The sequence below is a fragment of the Paroedura picta genome, chromosome 7, assembly GCF_049243985.1.
Source record: "Paroedura picta isolate Pp20150507F chromosome 7, Ppicta_v3.0, whole genome shotgun sequence".
Taxonomy (NCBI): Eukaryota; Metazoa; Chordata; class Lepidosauria; order Squamata; family Gekkonidae; genus Paroedura; species Paroedura picta.
In genome coordinates, this window is record NC_135375.1 from 105,255,815 (window position 1) to 105,276,932 (window position 21,118).

At 44.7% G+C, this 21,118-nt stretch overlaps 2 protein-coding genes across 3 annotated transcripts in view; one reads left to right on the top strand and one right to left on the bottom strand.

Moving 5' to 3' along the window:
- The window catches only part of MAN1A2 (mannosidase alpha class 1A member 2), a 63,249-nt gene that overhangs the window by 20,210 nt on the left and 21,921 nt on the right, over positions 1 to 21,118 (bottom strand). For both annotated transcript variants that reach the window (XR_013232712.1, XM_077345902.1), the window contains exons 2-5: positions 13,251 to 13,506; positions 10,568 to 10,664; positions 668 to 786; positions 9 to 89 (exon numbers count right to left, since the gene is read on the bottom strand). Coding sequence is in view for 1 of the 2 variants with exons in the window: in XM_077345902.1 (XP_077202017.1) it covers positions 9 to 89; positions 668 to 786; positions 10,568 to 10,664; positions 13,251 to 13,506 (553 nt within the window). In the remaining variant the exon portion in view is untranslated. The remainder of the gene's footprint in view (positions 1 to 8; positions 90 to 667; positions 787 to 10,567; positions 10,665 to 13,250; positions 13,507 to 21,118) is intronic.
- On the top strand, positions 5,821 to 7,719 carry LOC143841523 (signal peptide peptidase-like 2B). Its single transcript, XM_077345903.1, has one exon. The coding sequence runs from the start codon at positions 5,984 to 5,986 to the stop codon at positions 7,670 to 7,672; it is 1,689 nt and encodes a 562-aa protein (XP_077202018.1). The 5' UTR covers positions 5,821 to 5,983; the 3' UTR covers positions 7,673 to 7,719.

The window sequence follows — 21,118 nt, forward strand, 5'->3', positions numbered from 1 at the left end:
CCACTTGCCTCTTGTCCCGAAAGGTAATAGGCTGCGAGCAGGCCACCGATGAAGCGGATGTTGACTTCGAAGACAGATACCTCTGAATTCTTGGAATGGGAAGGAGAAAAAAAAATATTATTCAGAGACAGATATGTGTGCAGCAAATTTTGTGTTTTAATATATATATTTATGGTCAAGCTTCATATTATGCAGTATCATGTGGATTTAACAAAATATACATTGGCAAGACAACATGGCCTTTCAAATTAAGACTCTTCGAACATAAGATCTGCCCTGAGTTGGCTGAGACAGGGAAGAATAAAAGCATAAACAAACAAAGAAGAGTTGGTTCTTATATGCCGCTTTTCTCTACCAGAGGGAATCTCAAAGTGGCTTACAATCTCCTTCCCTTTCTTCTCCCCACAACAGACACCCTGTGGAGTGGGTGAGGCTGAGAGAGCCCTGACATTACTGCTCGGTCAGAACAACTTTATCAGTGCTGTGGCGAGCCCAAAGGTCACCCAGCATGTGGAGGAATCAAAACCGGCTAGCCAGATTAGAAGTTTTGTCCAGATTCTCTAACTGGATGTGGGAGTGGAACATCTCCTGATTAAGCAGCATCAGATCTCTTAGCAGTTTCTTCAGGCAACAAATCTGTAAGCGTACTAAAAGAAGTTCTACTCACCACGCCGAAGTCGAGATGATTGTCAATCCATTCCTGCCCTTCTTTGAATTCCTCATGAAGGCCCATAATGTAGAGCGTATCCAATGCATCTACTATAGTAGCACCCAGTTGTGAATTTCCTAGAGGCCAAAAAGTAGAACTTCTATCATAAGCAACCGTTCCACTGTCAGGAAGCGTTTCCCCTTTGATGCCATCGTTATTATCAATCAGCGGGAGACTGCCTTGCGTCAGTTCCTCCCAGTATAAATAAAAATGAAGACTCAGCAAGGGATGCAAGGGAAATCACAACTTATTTTTTCCCTACACTTTGTGCATTCTTGTCAAACAATTCCAACATGACAATTCAACTTTCAGCAAGGGATCCTGTCATTTCATGCAATATTATTCAGCGGTAAACATTCCAAATGTTCTATATTACATGCTGTCTTAATCAAGGACTTGACAGTTAAAGCAACAAAATGAAAGAGCTTTTCGCTACCCAAAAGAGCCCCAAAGTAGCTTACACACACTTTCCCCTTCTCCTCCCGACAACAGACATCCCGTGAGGTTGTGAGAGATCTCAGAGAACTGCTTGCGAAAATAGCTCTAAGAGGACTGTGACTAGCCCAAGGCCACCCAGCTGGCTGCATGTGGAGGAAAGAAGGAAGCCATGTGGTGATACTAAAGCCTGTAAGCCAGGGGTGGCCAAACTGTGGCTCTCCAGATGTCCATGGACTACAACCCCCATTGGCCAGCATGTGCCAGCATGTGGCAAACCACAGAAGTTGAGATGTTGCTATCGTTCAAGAGAATCTCTTGGCTACAAAGCCCCCACACAAAGCCCATAAGTGACTGAACAGCAACAAAATTACTGACATTAAAATTACAAATTTAGACCACCTCATTATTCATCACTCAATTGCAAAGGAGCTGAATATTCGTCTAAAACAGGGGTAGTCAAACTGCGGCCCTCCAGATGTCCATGGGCTACAATTCCCAGAAGCCCCTGCCAGCGAATGCTGGCAGGGGCTTCTGGGAATTGTAGTCCATGGACATCTGGAGGGCCGCAGTTTGACTACCCCTGGTCTAAAAGGCTGGAATACTGAATAGTAAGAGGAAACGCACAAGACTATGTTTTATTACTGAAGCAGAAGGAACTATAGGGATTGTAATCCAAATTACTGAAAGGTTTTGATTTCCTCAATAGAATAGTTAAGTTTTGTGATTGATACTAGGGGCATGCAGTAATTTTTTAACTGCTATTTTCCAGTTTGTTTCCATCAGGACCGACAATTTTTGGGACTTCCAAAAAATCTATTGTAGCACATAAATATATTACAATACTGAAGCAGAATGAGAATGAGTTATGAATATAAAGGCATAAGGTAGTGGATTCTGGAAAAAATATCCTTGGTTTTTCATTGTACAATAAAGCAGTAGATTTTCTTTTGGACTTGGATTCATTGAAAGCTACGGCTAATGTGTGGAAATGATGAAATGTGTAGAATGGAATATGTAGTAGTGATGACATTAAGGAGATGATTCTAAAGTACATCAGTTGTGAAATTTTTTAAATTAATGAGGTTGGGGGAAAATATTTTCTATTCCATATACCCAGTAAAGAATAAATATTTTTTAAAAACATATTATTATATATTGAATTTGCATACTACCCTCCCAGAACAGCTCAGGGCAGTGAACATCATAGCCAAGTACAAATACTAAAAATTATTCTCATTAAAATATTTAACCTACATTATAAACATTTAAAACAGTAATTGGCAGCTATCTGGTCTTTAATTCTAGCTCTCAGGCTTTCTCAACTTTTTACCGTCGAGAAACCTCCAAAACATTCTTTAGGCTTCGAGAAACCTTAGAAGTGGCATGATGATGTGGAATATGATAGTAGTAGTAGTAGTAGTAGTAGTAGTAGTAGTAGTAGTAGTAGTAGTAGTAGTAGTAGTAGTAGAAGAAGAAGAAGAGTTGGTTCTTATAGGCCGCTTTTCTCTACCTGAAGGAGGCTCAAAGCGGCTTACAGTCGCCTTCCCTTTCCTCTCCCCATAACAGACACCCTCCCAGTTAGGTGGGTGAGGCTGATAGAGCCCTGATATGATTGAGAAGCAGAGCTGTGGGCACATCCATTGGGGGCCCCCTTCCCATCCCCTCCAGGCCCATCTTTGGCCATTTTGGGAGCAGGGGGGACCGGTTGACATGATCAGACATGGTCATATCGCCCGATGTCTAACAAATTTAAGGCTGAGCTGTTCGGGATGCTGGCATAGAAATTAAATAAATATGTTGCCAATTTTTACATATATTGTCTGCTATACAGTCCCCTCTTTTTCTTTTGTATCCCTTTTACAGTATTGTCCTGTTTTTTTAAATAAAAATACAAACATAATAGACAACAACAAATCACTGCTTACGTAGAGTCAGATTCATAAACAGTGATTTGTTAATGGCCACTGACAAAGTGGTTTCCACTTGGGTGTGCAGTTCTTGTATTGTAGGCTGCTGTGGCATTTATCATATGTGACTGACACCTTTTTTAGTACAGTGTCCTCTACCTTTGCTACCCTCTTCATTATGGGATGTCAGGCCTCAGGCAGGGTTGTTTTTTTGTTGTTGCTGTTCTTTGCATTGTTTTCCCATTCTGTAATCCAGGCGTAGCCAAACTGCGGCCCTCCAAATGTCCATTGACTATAATTCCCATGAGCCCTTGCCAGTAAATTCTGGCAGGGGCTCATGGGAATTGTAGTCCATGGACATCTGGAGGACCGCAGCTTGACGACCCCTGCTGTGATCCATACCCTACTGCTGCGTTGCTTCCTTTCTGACTGCTTTTCATGTTTTATCGTGTCTTAGCGGGAAAAGATGGCGTAGAAAGGAAGTGAAAATAAGAATGGTTTAATTCTCAACAAAACAAAACAAAGCATGGTTTGAAAATTGAGAAGCCTTTTAATTACTGACTGTTGACAGATGTGCTGATTTATGTCGGACTCTTTTTAATGCCTAATGATCAGCTTTGTGATCTCGGGATTAAGAAGCTAACTCTAATTCTTCCAAGGTTGTTGTTCTTGTGAGCCTTTCAGTCGAGTCCAACTCTTGGTGATCCCATGGCTCAGCTGTCGCCACGATCTCCAGTCCTGCACCACGTCCCTCAGCTGCGCAATGTTCTGGTCGGTGTCCATTTTGATCGTCTCTAACAACTGTGTACTTTGTTGGCCTGGTTTCCTTTTTACCGCTGATCAATCCTAGCATAACCGCTCTCACAATTGAGTCGGATCACATGATATGGCCAAAGTAAGCAAGCCAGAGTTTCAAGATTTTGTCCTCCAGTGATGGAGCTTATGTGCTGTAGTATTTCCTTGTTGGTGACTTTGGCCAGTGATCTGCCCATCATTTGTGTTGTGTAAACCGCTCTGAGCCACAAGGAATGGTGATATATAAAAATCCAATAAACAAACAAACAAACAAATAAATAAATATCCTTTAGGAAATGCACTCTTTCTTCAGATATACCCATTCATCCCCCTCATTCTCCTTCAAAAGAAGGATTTCTCTTTCATTACTCTGCTGCACCTCGATGTACCTGTTTGTAACTTCAACCCTTGCAGGGCTATAAAAAAAGTGTTTTAAAATTCCACATCAAAAGGTGTTCTAGTGGGAGAGAAGCCTGGTGCCCATCAGAAGAATTGGGAAGGCAGAGACATCCGAGGTATGTGATGTCTGCGATGTTAACAATGTCACTTCATGTTACATCCCAGAAATGGCCACGAGTAGCTCCAGGAATCACTGGAAACTCTATGGGGAAAACCACAACTGCAGCTATCGCAGGAGGCCTGTCTATCCGAGTCTGGGAAAAGTTTGCATATCTTTGGAGTGTTGCCAAATGAAATTCTGGAACTTTGTAGGCTCACCCTGTCTCCCTTTGGATAAAAATGGAATTAGAAGCGGAGTCCAACTTCTGAAAGAGAAGGAAGGAAACTGCTGGATTTCGGGAAGAGTTGTTCTTAATGATACTATTCCTGTATTACTTTGAGGTGAGCTGGAGAAAAGAACTATTCTGGACACCGAGAGCAGCAAGCATGAAGTGCGGCGGAAGGAATAGGAAAAGGAGAAAAGGTCACCCAGCTGGCTGCAGGTGGAGGAATGGGGGTCCAACTCTGTTCTCCATATTAGAAGTCCACCACTCTCGATGCTACACCAAGCTAGCAATTTTAGTTAGCAGAGATGTGTGTCCTGTGGAGGTCTTTTTCTTTCCCTTATCCAGGTCTGATCACCAGCTTCACAGGGTTTCAGTATGGGAGCCACCCCACTCTGCCTGCCTCCACGTTGACCTTAAAGAGGCAGTACTGGTTGTCACAGAGCAACTCTGCTACACTCCACAGAACGTATTGGAAGCCTCTGTGGATGTTCAAGAAATGTCTGCCCCCACTTCCAGTGTAGCCTCCAATCACACATTATTCCAAAGCAGAGGGTATCTGACATTATAAAATAGTGGGGAACCACTACCTTTTTGCTGAGCCAGGTTGGTGTAGTGGTTAAGAGTGGAGGCCTCTAATCTGGAGAACCAGGTTTGATTCCCCACGCCTCCTTCACATGTAGCTGGTTGGGTGAGCTAACTCACAGGGTATCTGTTGCGGGGAGAGGAAGGGACTGTAAGCTGCTTTGAGGCTCCTTCAGATAGTAAAAACGGGGTAAAAAACCCAGTTCTTCTTCTTTATGAGGTGACATTGCTCATGTAACCGCTTCCTAACCGCACAAGCAGATTAAATGATATCTGAAGTCACAACATCAGTGACTGTCCACTGTGTCTTCAAATTCAGGAAGGGGGAATGGAAGGGCTCATCATGGGATAAACAGCCTGGGGAGGGGCCGTGGCTCAACTGTCGAGCAGCTGCTGGGCATGCAGAAGGTCCCAGGTTCAATCCCCGGCATCTCCAGTTACAAGGACCAGGCAGCAGGGGATGCAAAAGACCCCGGCCTGAGATCCTGGAGAGACCAATGTTCTGATTCAGTATTATAATTTTCACAACCCACCCTTCCCGGTTGGCTCAGAGGGGCTTTGTGTCTTCAACTAGGAGAGAGGCTGCTTAATGGCAGGCAGGGGTGGAGCTTGTCTCCGTGGTTAGGGGGGTTGGCTTATTATGTAACAAAGAAGCTTGGGGGTGACATCCGCAGTGAGGTCGGGCAAAGCTAGTGGGAAGTGCTTGCCATGTCGTGAGCAGAGGTTGGGCCCTAGGGGCCTAAGCCTCATGCCCGTAGTAACGAAAGGATAACATCTCTTTCCCACCAAGAGAAGGAGGGAGAATCCGAGGACGCTTGCGAATAAAGATGAATGGAGACTGGGGAAGGCCAAAGGCAGCGCTGAAGCTGGCAGGCTTGCTCCTCCTCCTCATTAGCACCTATACGTTTGCTGTGAACCCGGGAATCATCCATGTCAACTCCGAAAAAGGAGGCGATTACTGCTTCCTCTTTCCTTCGAAATGGGCAACACTGAGTGACGAGGATAATGCCTCGTGGCTGGACCTTGAGCTGCCAACTCGGAACCTCACTTATTCAGCCATGTGTTGCCTCCCGTCTTTTTTGGGGGAGGTCGACTCGGACGGCGGTGGACTCAGCACCAGAATTGCATCGGTGAGGGAGGGCAACTGCAACCTTTATGAAAACGCCAAGCTCCAGGAAATCAATGGCACCCAAGGGCTGCTGACCCTGGGTGGAGATGCTCCACCTTTCACCGCAGACAAGCGATCTAGATCTCACTGGGGCCACTGTGAGGAGATGACTCTCCCAGGAGTCCTGCTCAGTGATGAGGAGATCCTCTACTTATTGTTCAAGAACTTACTCAGGGACTTGCTGTACAAAGCTGGTGGCATCTATCTACTGTCCATGGCCATAGTGACCATAGGAAGCTACTGGGCAGGAAGCACAGAGAGGAGAAAAAAACAATACCTCGAAAGCCAGTACCAAAGAGAAGATAACTTTGGTGACATAACAATCGACAATTATGTCCACTTTACATGTACTTGCACGGTAATGGCCGCTTTCATGCTTCTTGCTCTCTACTGCTTCTACGATTACTTGGCGCATGTATTGACGGGAATCTTCTGCCTCTATGCATCTTTCAGCCTATACAGCTGTTTGACTCCATTGGTGAACCGGCTCCCATTTGGAGAACGTGTGTTTGGCGTGCCATATTTTCACACACATCTAGAGATCAGAAGACTGCTTCTGGCGGTGCTCTGTCTGTCTGTCAACACCGCCTGGGTCATCTTCCGAAAGGACGATCAGTGGAGCTGGGTTGTGCAGGACGTGTTAGGGATCTCTATTGGCGTTTACATTCTGAGGACAGTTCACATGCCCACCTTGCAGGCCTGCAGCTGGTTTTTATTTGCGCACTTGTTGACTGATGCGCTCGGTGCGCTTCTCACCCCCTTCCTGACTAAAATTGGAAGGGGTGGCACAGACCTGGCGTCCCCTGACATGGAAGAGATCCCCTTTCTGTTGAAAGTACCGACTATATCCTCAATATCAGATCTGGAGGGCGGCTCTTTTACTGCTCTAAGTCTCGGTGACATTGTGCTCCCGGGTTTGCTAGTAGCCTACTGCCATAGATTTGATGTGCAAGTAGAATCCTCGGGCATCTACTTTCTAGCTTCTACTCTGGCCTATAGCTACGGACTGTTGGCAATGCTTATGGTGGCTACGTTCCTGAAGGTGAGGCAGTCGACGCTCCCGTACCTGGTGCCCTTGATACTTGTCACAAGCCTGGCTGTTGCCACCTGTCGCAAGGAGGTGATCATCTTTTGGACAGGTGTAGGGTCGGCAGGCGACACCTCTCAGCCCTCCACGTCAAGACGCGTCCGCTACGCGGACACACTGACAGCCTCGGAGACGCAACTCCATCAGCAAGGAGAAAAACAAATCAACATTTTGCTGGATGAGGAAGACTTTGACAACTTCGGCATGTGCAGAGAAGAGCAATCTGAACCAAAGACACACTCCGAAGAGGTGACTAATTGATCAACACTGATCAAAGGCAAGATCATTAAACCTCATGGGGAAACTAAGTTGCATTGTCTATCTTATTATGAAATGCACTAATTTAGAACGCCCGGGTTCATTGTCCGTCCATGTCAGTCATGTCCATCATACTCAAATGGGACCAGTATTTCATGCAGATGAGGAAGGGTGGGTGGGTAGAGATATGCAGCAAAGACAAGCTTGACAGAAAGGCTAGGTCCACAAGGACAGCAAGCAGGTTTAATATACAGCTAACGTGTCATGTACATTCTCCCATTTGTGAAAGGCTGCCACTCACCTCTGTGAGAAAACATGAACGCTGATAAGTCAGTGTAGAGCTTAAAGTTTGACATCTTTGAGGGCTCAGTCGTCTTACCAGTGCTCTAAGGCAAGGCTCATGGGAATTGTAGTCCATGGACATCTGGAGGGCTGCAGTTTGACTACCCCTGCTCTAAGGTCTATCTCAAGCCACTGAACAAGACCACTTGTGGTTTCAGAATTGGGTATTAATAAGCAGATGATATCCAGCTATACTTGGCTTTCCAAGTCTCCCACAGTAGTTGTCTTGCTCTTATACTAATATACAAAGGCTGAGGGTGAACAAGATGAATCCAAAAGCAGCCCAAATGGAGGTGCCATAGATTGAAAACTGGCAGAGCTCTTGGCAATGTTGTTTGGGGCAGCAACTACAGAGTATTTATTTTTATATAGGCTGCTTTTCCATTCAACTTAGAATGGCCAGGGGGATGAACAATGACCATATGAAATCAAGCTTTGAAATACAAATGACTATATAAACATTGTAAACATATAGGGTCAGGTGAGTAGCCAGGTTCACCTGTAGCAACCTTTCTACCACTGAGAAAACCCTGAAATATTCAGAATCAGTGCCACAGTGGCAGTGCTAAGCCAGTAGGACCAAGTTCACATCAGAGAGGGAAGGCACATTTTTGCAGGGACAGCAAAATGAGGGCAACGCACTACAGCCCAGCAACAGAACCCTGTGCCACTACTCAGAGCCAACCTGGGGGTCCTAGTAGACCGTACACTGAACATGAGTCAGCAGTGTGACTCGGTGGCTAAAAGGCAAACCGGATATTGGGTTGTATTAAAAGTAGATCAGATCAGTACCTTTATTGGCATAAAGGTATTTATGCCAATAAAGGTATTAAAAGTATAGTGTCCACATCATGAGAGGTGGTATTACCAATTTACTCCGTTCTGGTAAGACCTCACTTGGCGTACTGTATTCAGTTTTTGGGCACCACAACTGAAGAAAGATTTAGAGAAACTGGAGGGCTACGAAGATGGTGAGGAGTTTGGAGAGCAAGCCATAGGGGGAAAGGTTGGGGGAGCTTGGTCTCTTTAGCCTGGAAACAAGGCGACTAAAAGGTGATATGATAACCATCTTCAAATACTTGAAGGGCTGTCCTATAGAACAGGGGTAGTCAACCTGTGGTCCTCCAGATGTCCACGGATTACAATTCCCATGAGCCCCTGCCAGCTTTTGTAATCCATGAACATCTGGAGGACCACAGGTTGACTACCCCTGCTATAGAAGATGGAGCACAGTTGTTTTCAGTTGCCCCAGAGGGTTGGACCAGAACCAATGGGTTGAAATTAATTCAAAAGAATTTTCGGCTAAATTGGGGTCACAAGTCGGAAGGCGGGTAGTTGTGATTTCCTGCATTGTTCAGGGGGTTGCAGTAGATGACCCTGGAGGTACCTTCTTTGATTCTATGTGAACTGATGACTGAAACACAACTGGCATTCGAAGTCTCATATAAATGAACAATTATGACTTGTTAGAAACAGATTTCTTTCAAGCAAATAAATCTCTTGGTGCACCACCAACTCAAAGAGTAGCCTTACCCCATAAGTGTTCCTAATCTTTTAGAAATTTATTACCAGTGGAATTATATATTTGTGTACAGGACTGCACCAAACTCACAAAGAACAACAATTTAGACCTAAGAATGCCATACCCCAAACATATTTTTTAAATATGTAACTTCCACGGAAGCCAGCATGGTGTAGTGTTAAAATGTTGGATTAGGATCTTGAGTCCCCACTTTACCATGGAAGCTGATTGGATGACCCTGGGCAAGTCACATACTTTGAGTCAGACCTACCTCACAGGGCTGGTTGTAAGGATAAAATGGAGGGGGTGAGAATGATGTAAGTCACTTCAGGTCCCCATTGGGGACAGAAACATAATAATATTAAATAAATAAATAAGCCTGTTGAGTGACAGTTCCTTAAATGAATAGATGGTACCCTCTAATTTGCTTTGCTTCAGAGATATCCATGGATCTATGGTATGAACGATGTTAGGCATGAACCGAATATGGAAGAGTAAGGATATCAGCCTTAATACAAAGTGCCAGCTAGTTAACACTATTATCTTCCCCATAACAACCTATGGATGCGAAAGCTGGACGCTGAAGAAGGGAGACAGGAGGAGAATAGATGCTTTTGAACGATGATGTTGGGAGCCGAATCCTGTGAATCCCATGGACAGCCAAAGTTACCAACAAGATCGTTTTAGAGAGGAGCAAACCAACTATGTCATTAGAAGGGATTACAGCTAAAGCTCACTTACTTTGGACACATCATGCAATCAGACTCGATAGAAAAATCATTAATGCTCGTCATGGTCAGCGGCAAAAGGAAATGTGGTCGCCAAAGGATCCACTGGCTCGACACAATCCAAGCTGATACAGGGATGACCATGAACCAACCGAAAGAAGCAATCATTGACAGAGACGAATGGAGAAAACTTTCCTATAGAATCGCTGAGGGTTGGACACGACTGACCGGATAACATCATCATCATGGTATGAACGAAGGATCTCAATGAGCTTTTCAAGAATAGCTTTTGGAACAAGCACCTACCGAATATGTTTGTGGAATGTCCTTTCCTAGCAATGGGTTTCAGCTCGTTATGGCCCCATCCGTACTGTCGATAATTTTCCCAGGCATGTTTCATCATCTGGGAACAGAAAACAAACAAGAGTTGGGATTGTTCAACAGATTATCAACGCTGTGTGTATTCCATTCATGTTTTCAGTCGAAATCCTTCAGTTCAGACGATCGTTCTAACAGACTTATGGGCTTCTGTCTCTGGTTGCACAGGGAAGCCACACAGTGTCACCTTTCTGGCTCCTAAAATGGATCTGGAAAGTCTAGAAGCGTTCCAAATCCATGTGACTATGATCTTGCGAAATGTTCAATGTTGTCCAAGTAAACAACTGCGCTCCTTTTAACAGGGGAAAGAGGACGAGAGGTAGTTAATGGCTGCTAGCCCAACAAACGCCAGCAGGTGGCGCAGAAGAAACACATTGTGCTGCAGAAACATCTACGTGGATCATTTCTGACATTCAAGCCTAGGTGTAGGTAGAGCTCCCTTTTTATATAAGTCTACTTTGAGTAACTCTGTACCTTCTGATTTTGGGTCAAACTGTAAAAAGAAAAATGCATTCACAGATCAAAGCTGCACACAACAAGAAGGCTGGTATAGCAAGTGTATACAGAGAATAATCAAAACTAGAATAGAGAAATTTCAGGCAGATGAATCTACCCTTATCTCAACAAAATGCCTTCCTCTGAAAAGGAGATATAAAACTGAACAAGCATCAGGAACAAAACAAATCTAGCTGAACATATTTTAATGCCATTATTTCGATAATATTTTCATTAAATATTTACAAGCCTTTATAAAGCTTCCCCCTGAGAACTATTTCATCACAATGTATATAATCACTACACAACCATAATACAACAGACTGAAGAAAAGCACCACACAGCTGTAAAGAAAGAGATGACAAGGCAATCCGCCCACAAACACCATCTTGTTTTCTCCTGATTATAAAATCTATTACAAATTCACTTGTACTTTCACGCGCAAGACTGCTTTCATGGCGGGTCTGTGAACATTTTGAGATGACCTACAAATGTCAAGCCATTTCAAGAAAGGACCCAAGAGTTCAGAATGTATATACCTTTCTATATTTCCTTGTGACATTATTTTGAAGATATATGAACCACAAGAATTCATATTCTTGTGCCGAGGCAGAATCACTGTCATACAGCTTGGGTCCAGTGGCACCTTTAAGACCAGCACGGCTATCCATCTGAATCCGTCATACAGTTTATAGGGATCCAGCACTTCCTATCTCTCAGATGGCAGAATAAAGCAAAAATGTTTGTGGGGGCCTTCTTTAGCTTGAACTGTTATGATACTTTTATGTACTCTTTTCAATTTGAGGTGTAATGGCTGATTCTAGTTTTAAAATCTGTTCAATGTTGCATTATGTTTGGAAAGTATTTTGAGCATCAGAGAAAGAAAAAAGATATAAAGCATGCTAAATAAAGCAAACTCCCAAAGATTATTCGTGAGATTTCGAAATATTGCAATATTGTTTAAAAGATTATTTTGTTTTTATACTCTTCACTGGCCGAAGAAATCTCAGAGCGGCTTACAATCGCCTTCCTTTCCTCTCCCCTCTCCTTTCCTCTTCACCCTGAGCTCTGACAGGACAGTTCGGTGAGTACACCACTATCAGGACTGTGACAAGCCCAATGTCACCCGGTTGATTGGAGGAGCAGGGAATCAAACTCGGCTCTCCAGATTAGAAGCTACTGCTCTTAACTGCTACACTACGCTGGCTCTCTCTAGGCTGGCTCAAGACTGATCCTTAATCAGAGGGTTTAATCGAAGGGAAATGAAGTATAGAGGGCCAAGCTTCCTTTATTATGTCAAACATCTCTGTGTCGATGCCCTCCTAGCCGCACACTGCACAATTTCCCAATTATGGCTAGATAAATAATAATCATAATAATTATTATTTTTAGATCCTTTCCCACCCTTCCTGGTTGGCTCATGGTACCAAGCCAAGCTAAGTGGTAATGAGGAGGTGCCTTGTTAATGCAGACCATTCTGATGCTGGTCTGAAGAAGTAGAAGAAGAATTGGTTCTTATATGCCACTTTTCTCTACCCGAAGGAGTCTCAAAGTGGCTTACAGTCGCCTTCCCTTTCCTCTTCCCACAACAGACACCCTGTGAGGGTGAGGAGGCTGAGAGAGCCCTGATATCAGTGCCTGGTCAGAACAGCTTTATCAGCACCGTGGCGAGCCCAAGGCCACCCAGCTGGCTGCATGTGGGGGAGTGCAGAATCGAACCCGGCAGGCCAGATTAGAAGTCTGCACTCCTAACCACTACACCAAGCTGGTTCTCGGACAGAGAACACTTCCGTCGCTGTGGCCCATGCTGACGTTAGCCAACTTCGAGAACTGCTGGAAGATTATGAAGACCACGACGCTTGCAGCAACAGAAGACAAGTGGAGGCTCTGAATTTTACCTCTCTTGTTGTTTTCATTGATGCCTTTACAACGGCTGAAATTAAGCACCCCGCATTGTTTCAACCAGCAGGCTGGCATGTTGCTCATGGTTTTCTCTTGCCATAAACAAAAGCAAAAACACACAACACAGCAACTCACAATTTAGAACACAGCTGCCAGACAGTATGAGAAGTCTATAGTTGAGATTACGGTCAGAAACCATGGCGCAATACATTACCTCTTTAATTTTGTCCCTTTTTTCTCGAACGTCTGGGTCTGTGGGATCGCCGCTCTTGATCCCCACGAGGTTCGGCACAGGGACGGGGGGCAAAGGCTTACTGCCTTTTTCTTTCAGGCTCTTTTTTATCTTGTTTTTTTCAGTCTGGATTTCTGCTTGGATCTCGTCAGGCGACTTCTGCAGTTTCTCTTTTGCTTCTTCCAGGGCCTTCTCGTGATCCGCCCGGATTTTATTTCTCAAGCGTTCTTCTTCTTCCCTGGGGGGGGGGAGAACGACAGAGGATTAAAAGAAAATTAAAGCCCTTCGATTGGAAAATAAGAGCCTCTTGTGGCGCAGGGTGGTAAGGCAGCTAACATGCTGTCTGAAGCTCTGCCCATGAGGCTGGGAGTTCGATCCCAGCAGCCGACTCAAGGTTGACTCAGCCTTCCATCCTTCCGAGGTTGGTAAAATGAGTACCCAGCTTGCTGGGGGGTAAACGGTAATGACTGGGGAAGGCACTGGCAAACCACCCTGTACTGAGTCTGCCAAGAAAACTCTAGAGGGCGTCACCCCAAGGGTCAGACATGACTCTGTGCTTGCACAGGGGATACCTTTACCTTTCTTGGAAAATATTGCAGAAGGTATCAGAGCAGGAGGCAATGAAGATTCAGATAAAGTACAGCAAGTATATGTTTTATTTGAAATGCAATTTTAAGGTTTCTGTTAAATTTCTACAAGCAGTATGCTGGCAGGCCAATGCATGTTGCACTCAGTTTTCTCAGAAGAGGTAGCTTATATTAGAGTACTCAGGAACTGCCCGTGATTCAGAGAATCATTTCACACATGCAGGAAGTTTATTCCACTACTTAGAACTCACAGCTCAATGCTGAAAGTACCCAGTGAAAAAAATCTGATGTTTCGGTTGACATGAGCTTTATGAAAGCAATGCAGGGACAATGGGCAACCTTTGCATCTGCTGTACAGCTGCAGATCTCTGTACCGGAACAGAAAACTGTCCAAATATCATTATGCATCATTCACACTAGTTTCTTTAACCTTTAAGGCCCTAAACCAGCCTTTCTCAACGTTTTTATTGCTGAGAAACCCCAGGAAGCTTTGAGAAACCCCAGAAATGGCACGATCATGCAGAATATGGTTGGGAAGCACAGCTGTGTACCCGCCCACCCGGGGCCTCTCCCCTTCCCACCCCCCGCCAGGCCCATCCTTATCAATTTTAGAAGGGGGGTCTACATGACCATAAATGGTCTGGGAACTTTGTACCCATGCCCCTATGTTTGAGCTCACAAAATCTGCTCAAGATCCCAGGCCCCAGAGAAGCAAAGTTGCCCTCAACCAGAGTCAGGGTCTTCTCTGCCCTGGCACCAGCTCTTCTAGATGAGATCAGGACTCTGTGGGACCTTAAAAAGTTCCACAGGGCTTATGAGACCGAGCTGTTTGAAACGGCCTATGGTTGAGGCTCAAAGATTCCAGCAGAACTGGAATCACATAGAAAATAACATCTAGATGCCAGATATCAACATCAGTATAACATACAGACCCGTTATTGGAGAGTGGGCAGTAGTTCCTGGGGTTTTTACATATAAGCTTTAATAATCTCATTTAATATTTTAAATATTTTAATAACTTCTATTTTAAATTCATTGAACGGACTTGTTGTGAGCTGCCCTGAGACGTCAGGGAAGGGTGGCATAGAAATGTGGTAACTAAATAAACTACTTAAAACATGATTTTTACACCTTCCCTTCCCGCCCGAACAAATGGTTTCATCACTACCCCCTTCCAGTTGCAAACTGATCATTCCAAGCTCATCAGCAGAACAGGGAGACGAGGCCACCTGCAACCACAACAGGGGATTCCGCATGACAAAAATTATTTTACGGACTTTTTAAAAGTGGCAGAAAATCAGACAAGGGGCCGGCGAAGGCGGAGCATGCTCAGTACTTTCCAAGAGGTGCTGAAAGCAGTGTGTGGGGTGGGGGTGGGTAGGAACAGAGTGAGAAAGCCCAAGTTCAAACCCTTAAGAACATCTAGTATTCTGCAAGGGAAGAGGAAGAGACAGAATGCACACCTCATGAAACTACCCCCCCCCCTGCCAATCCCTCCAAGATGCTGTAAGCTTTGAGCACTTAGAACTTTCAAAAGCCCCGGAGAGCAAGGGTTAGGCCGGAAACGAGACAAAGGTGCTTCCTCCAATACCAATTAACACGCTCTTGTAAGGACTCTTTAAACTGCAAGGAAGCCAGAGCTCCTAGCAGCTTACAACATTGTGAAATGATTGTGTCTGAAATTAGCTTCACGGCGGTGCATGCCGTGAACTGTATACTTGCCAACCTTAATTTTGATTCTCCCAGCAGCTTTTCCAGGAAGCACACAAAGGGGAGAGGGAGATAAAAACACCCCCTCCATTGTGAAGGGGGGGGAGGAGTATCCCCGCTAACAGGAACAATGCAGGCAATTAGCTCTACTGCAGAAACAAAGCACTAGGAAAAGTTTGACGCTCCAGAAGTTATTCAAGTAGGCGTGCGAGAGACTGGGGACATAAGAGAAGCCATGTTGGATCAAACCACTGGCCCATCCAGGCCAACACGGTGGGACATGGTGGCCGAAACCCAGGACGGCCAGAACTCCAGAAGCCCTCCCATTGTTGCCCCCCCCGCCCCGATCATCAAGAATACAAAGCGTCACTGCTTCAGACAGAGTGTCCTCTCTATAGGTAAAGGTATCCCCTGTGCAAGCACCGAGTCATGTCCCACCCTGGGGGTGACGCCCTCTAGCGTTTTCTTGGCAGACTCAATATGGGGTGGTTTGTCAGTGCCTTCCCGAGTCATTACCGTTTTACCCCCCAGCAAGCTGGGTACTCATTTAATCGACCTTGGAAGGATGGAAGGCTGAGTCAACCTTGAGTCGGCTGCTGGGATCGAACTTCCAGCCTCATGGGCAGAGCTTCAGACAACATGTCGGCTGCCTTACCACCCTGCGCCACAAGAGGCTCTCTCTATACACTGTGGCTAATAGCCACTGATGGACCTCTGCTCCATATCTGTTTAGCCAATCCCCTTTTGAAGCTGTCAAGGCTTGGTCCCCACCACTTACTGCAGCTGTGAATTCCATAGATTATTTAATCCTTGGGTGAAGAAATACTTCCTTTTACCTGTTTTATAAACCAACGGCTTCTTAATTCCACAGAGTGCCCACAAGCTCTTGTATTGTGAAAAAGGGAGAAACGTACTTCTTTCTCTAACTTCTCGATCCCATGCATAATTTTGTACATCTCTACCATGTTACCCTTCGATCATTCATCCAATCTGAAAAGCTCTAACCTCTTTCATCTTTCTTCACAGGGAAGGTGTTCTGGGCCCTTAATCATTTTAGCTGCCTTTCCCTCACCTTTTCCAATGCTATATCTTTTTAGCAGTACAGTGACTAGGACTGTAGGTGGTGTTTCAAATGAGGCCTGACCATCGATTTACACATTCTCTCTCAGGAGGACATCTTGGTGAGGTGGGAAACACTCGCCAGGTTATCCTCCTGGTCTCAGAGGAGAAGGACCCTTCTCGATGAGTAGCCAATGGTTGAGGACATTATGATAATGGCTGATTTGTTTTCAATCCTCTTCCATGGCCTTTGCCTTTCTTATTGTAGTTGGACATTGAGTCAACATCTTCAGTGAGTTGTCTCCAACAATTCCAAGATCTCTCTCCTAGTCAGTTACTGCCTAGTCGGTTGGGCCCTGTCAACATATATTTAAAGTCAGGATTTTTGGCTCTGATGTGCATTGCTTTGCACTTGCCCAGGTTGAACCTCATTCGCCACATTGATGCTCACTTGTCCAGCCTTGACAGATCCCTCTGGAGCGCCTTTTGGTCCTCCCTGGTTCTCACTGCCCTAAACAACTGAGTTACATCCGCAAACTTAGCCACTTTATGACTTACTCCCGGCTCCAAATCATTAATGAACACATTAAAAAGCACCAGCTACTACTGCACCCTGTGGTACCCCACTGCTTACCATCTTCCACTGTGAAAACTGCCAATGTGTACTTACAGAGAGTAAGAGAGGGTAATTAACCAGCTTCCAATCCACAAAAGGACCTGTCCTCTTGTCCCATGACTGCTGAGTTTAGAAGAAGAAGAAGAGTTGGTTCTTATATGCCACTTTTCCCTACCCGAAGGAGGCTCAAAGCTGCTTACAGTCGCCTTCCCATTCCTCTCCCCACAACAGACACCCTGTGGGGTGGGTGAGGCTGAGAGAGTGCTGATATCACTGCCCGGTCAGAACAGTTTTATCAGTGCCACGGCGAGCCCAAGGTCACCCAGCTGGTTGCATGTGGGGGAGCGCAGAATCGAACCTGGCGTGCCAGATTAGAAGTCCGCACTCCTAACCACTACACCAAACTGGCTCTCATTTATCTAGGTGCCTTTGATGAAGAACTTGATCAAAAGCTTTCTGAAAGTCTAGGGAAGCAACATCTATTGGGTGAGTCTCATCCACATATTGGTCCACCCTCTTCAAAGGACTCTAAATAGTTAGACAGGATCTTTCCTTACAGAATCCATGCTGATTCTTCCTCAATAGCCACAAGGTCACATTTGAGTTCTCTGATGCTCTGGTTTTCATTTCAGCTTTACTTGGGTTCCTTGCTTTAAAAAAATATGTTCAATTGCCTTTGGATGTCTAACTTTTCTGTAACATGAAACTATTTTTGGAGGATAAACCTGGGCGAAAAGCCAAATCAAAGGCTTTATATATGTAAACAGCTCTTTGTTTCATTGTTGACAAAGGAGAGTAGTAGAAAAACAAGTTCTAAGATAACAACGGTGTGTTCCTTTACATGGCAGACAAACACTCTGACATTAAGCCAATTTCAAGCCCTCAGGCCTAATGTTGGAAGCTGCTCTATATAATGCAGCTTTTAGAACCTTTTGAGTGTGGGGGAACACATGAAATATTTTTCAGGCTTTGAGGAACCCCGAACGTGGTGACATGGCCCTTCAAAGAAGTGAGTGCGGAAGTAAGATACGGGAGCCAGCCAGCCAATTGATCGATCGATCATTTACCATTTCCACTGTGAATGAAGAGACTAGGCCTTTAGAGCAACAGGGAAAATGTGCTCAATGACATCAAGTGATGTTAGCAACCATCTGAAAAAGGCCGTGGAACCCAAGGATCCCTGGAAGGGAATCCCTGATCTAGTGAGATTGCTACCTCCAGCCATCCAACATGACTGGTTTCATCTGAATACAACCTCAAGTGGTGCTGTCAAATTTAACATATGGTACCCAGGGGAAATGTGATGATGTAAATGAAAGACAGCACCTATGCCTTGTTCGTAATGCAAGTTCATGGAGCAACCGGTAGTTGGTTCAATCCCGAAAGTTAAAGAGCACAATCAATTTGGGCCCTGCATGCAGGAGTTCACACCGAGCCCTGAGGTAAAAACTTGACAGATTTGGCTAACGGGGAATTTTGCTTGCAGAATCTGATGTTTGAGCCATAGCAGAGGGTAAAGAACTAGACTTCACTTCAAGGGAGGACGTTTTAGACTACTTCTGAAGCAAGCCACAGCAAGTTTTCTTCAGAACCAAGAACCAGCCCCCCAAATTTAGGAACCAGTCCTGCCCCGATCTTTGGGTGGGGCAGGGTTTTCAAAAACTATTAGACCACTGTTATATTAGAACACCACTGTCATATTAGAACTTGTTCTTCCACTTCTTTGGTTCTTTGTCAGTTATAACTAGGGAAAGCGAGCGAAGGAGAACTTTCAAGGGCAGAGGCAGGCAAGATAGAAGACAGGAAGAGAAGAGAGGGTTGTGCTGGTTGAAAATACTAGGCACCTCAAATGTCTAGGCACCATGGCAAACCAGTATCTGTCAAGTCTGTTTCTAAAGGCAGTTCTTTTGAGATTATTCCCATGTGCCAGTGAACTACGAACAAATTAAAACTCTCAAGAAAGAAGAAAATCAACAAGAAGCTGTTTCACAAAACGTTGCTGCATTTGGCGACCACAAACATACGACTATATTAGAAAATTGCAGATTGTGACTGCTCAACAATGTCTGAGTAACAATTGAAGGAATTAAATATCTATATTAGCAATCCCCAACCTGTGGGCCGTGGACCACATGTGGTCCGTCAACTAATTGGGAGGTGGGCCGCAAAAGACGCCTCCCCCCCCCCTGGCCCTTTACAACACACTTCGGGTGTCATTGTCTCCCATCACTCCCAGATGGGACTATCTCGTTGCAGAGAAACAAGCTCAGGGTTCCCATTGATTTGTCATTGTCATGAGTTAAAATGTCCATGAAAATAAAGTGTTCCTTATGTTCATTGTTGTGGCGTGTCTGTATCTTATTTTGAAGGGATGTTTAAACATTACCATAGCGATCAGAGAGCGTTAGGGCAGTGGCTGAGAGTAGATGAGTATACTACCCCCCCCCCCCACTGGGCCTCAGTAAAATTGTCAAGCGTTGAGTGGTCCCCGGTGATAAAAAGGTTGGGGACCACTGAGTTTTAAATGGTCTAGAATACAAATCCATTTCCAACGGGTTCCCAGCCACTGTGGTGCAGTGGTTGGCATGCTGAGCTCAAGGGACATGACTTCAAATGCCTCCCAAGTCGTAAATTATACTAGGTGATTTTGCTATCCTTACATGCCTCCCAATGAACATGACTGTGAAGACAAACTGAAGGAGGGCAGAACCTGATATTCACTTAGAAGAGGGCAGGGAGCAGTTCCTGTTGGCAGCAGGGGATAGGACCTGAAGTAATGGGTTTAAACTATGTGCAGAACAATACTGGCTAGATATCAGGGAAAAAATTCACAGTCGGAGTAGTTCAGCAGTGGAATGGGCTGCCTAAGGAGGCGGTGAGCTCCCCCTCACTGGCAGTCTTCAAGCAGCGGCTGACAGATACTTATGATAGATGACGATACATATTGAGATCTTAAATATTCTTAAAGATACTATTTTACTGAAACCAAAATCTTATATTCTGGGTTTTCTGGAAAGAGGTAAAGATAAAGAAATTCGAGAAGTATTTAAGTACAACTGCAAGGATTGTTTGGGCAAAAATATGGAAATCTGTGGAGATACCTACCATTTTCAAATGGCAACTGAAAGTATGAAAATGATGAACCAATTACAGATTTTAAAATGGAATGGAAATAATGGCTATGAGATGAATATGATGAATAATGAGAAAAGACTAGCTATGTATTGCCATTTATGCAAGAGGACTATTAAAATGACAAAGAATTCTTCAAATACTAACAGTTGGAAATATTTTATGTAGTCATTCTGTTAATGTTTGGTTTCTGTGGTAAGCTGAAATAAGCTGATGGGGGGGGGGGGAGAAATGGGAGGAGGAGAGAACCCAAAATTAAAAGCAACAGCTTAAACCTTAGTCTTGTGGAAACAGGAGTTCTGAAAGGAAGAAAATCAACTCTGTGTATTCTGATGGAGCCAGTCTAAAGCATACCATTCTCAAATTCCCCTTTTCCATTTTAACTAAGATAGAACAGCTTATCTATGTAACCGAACCAGAAGTTGAGAGGGAGAAGCCGAACAGCCTGGAGAGATTAGCAAGTCTGGCAGACGTGATCACTGGACAACTTAATAATGTAAACCAGTCTCCCCAAACCTTTTCAATGGACTAGGTGCACACGCACACACGCGCGCATACACACACACACAAACACATACACACAGAGAAATGGAAGGGGATGAGCCCCAGTTCTCCACACACGATTAAGCCAACAGGGAGACCTTGGCACCCAGTGTCAGCTTTCTATATAAAGAACCCCCCCCCCAAGACATTGGTTTTGGTTTTGTCCCTGATAATCACAGATGGAGAACAGATGGAATTTCTAC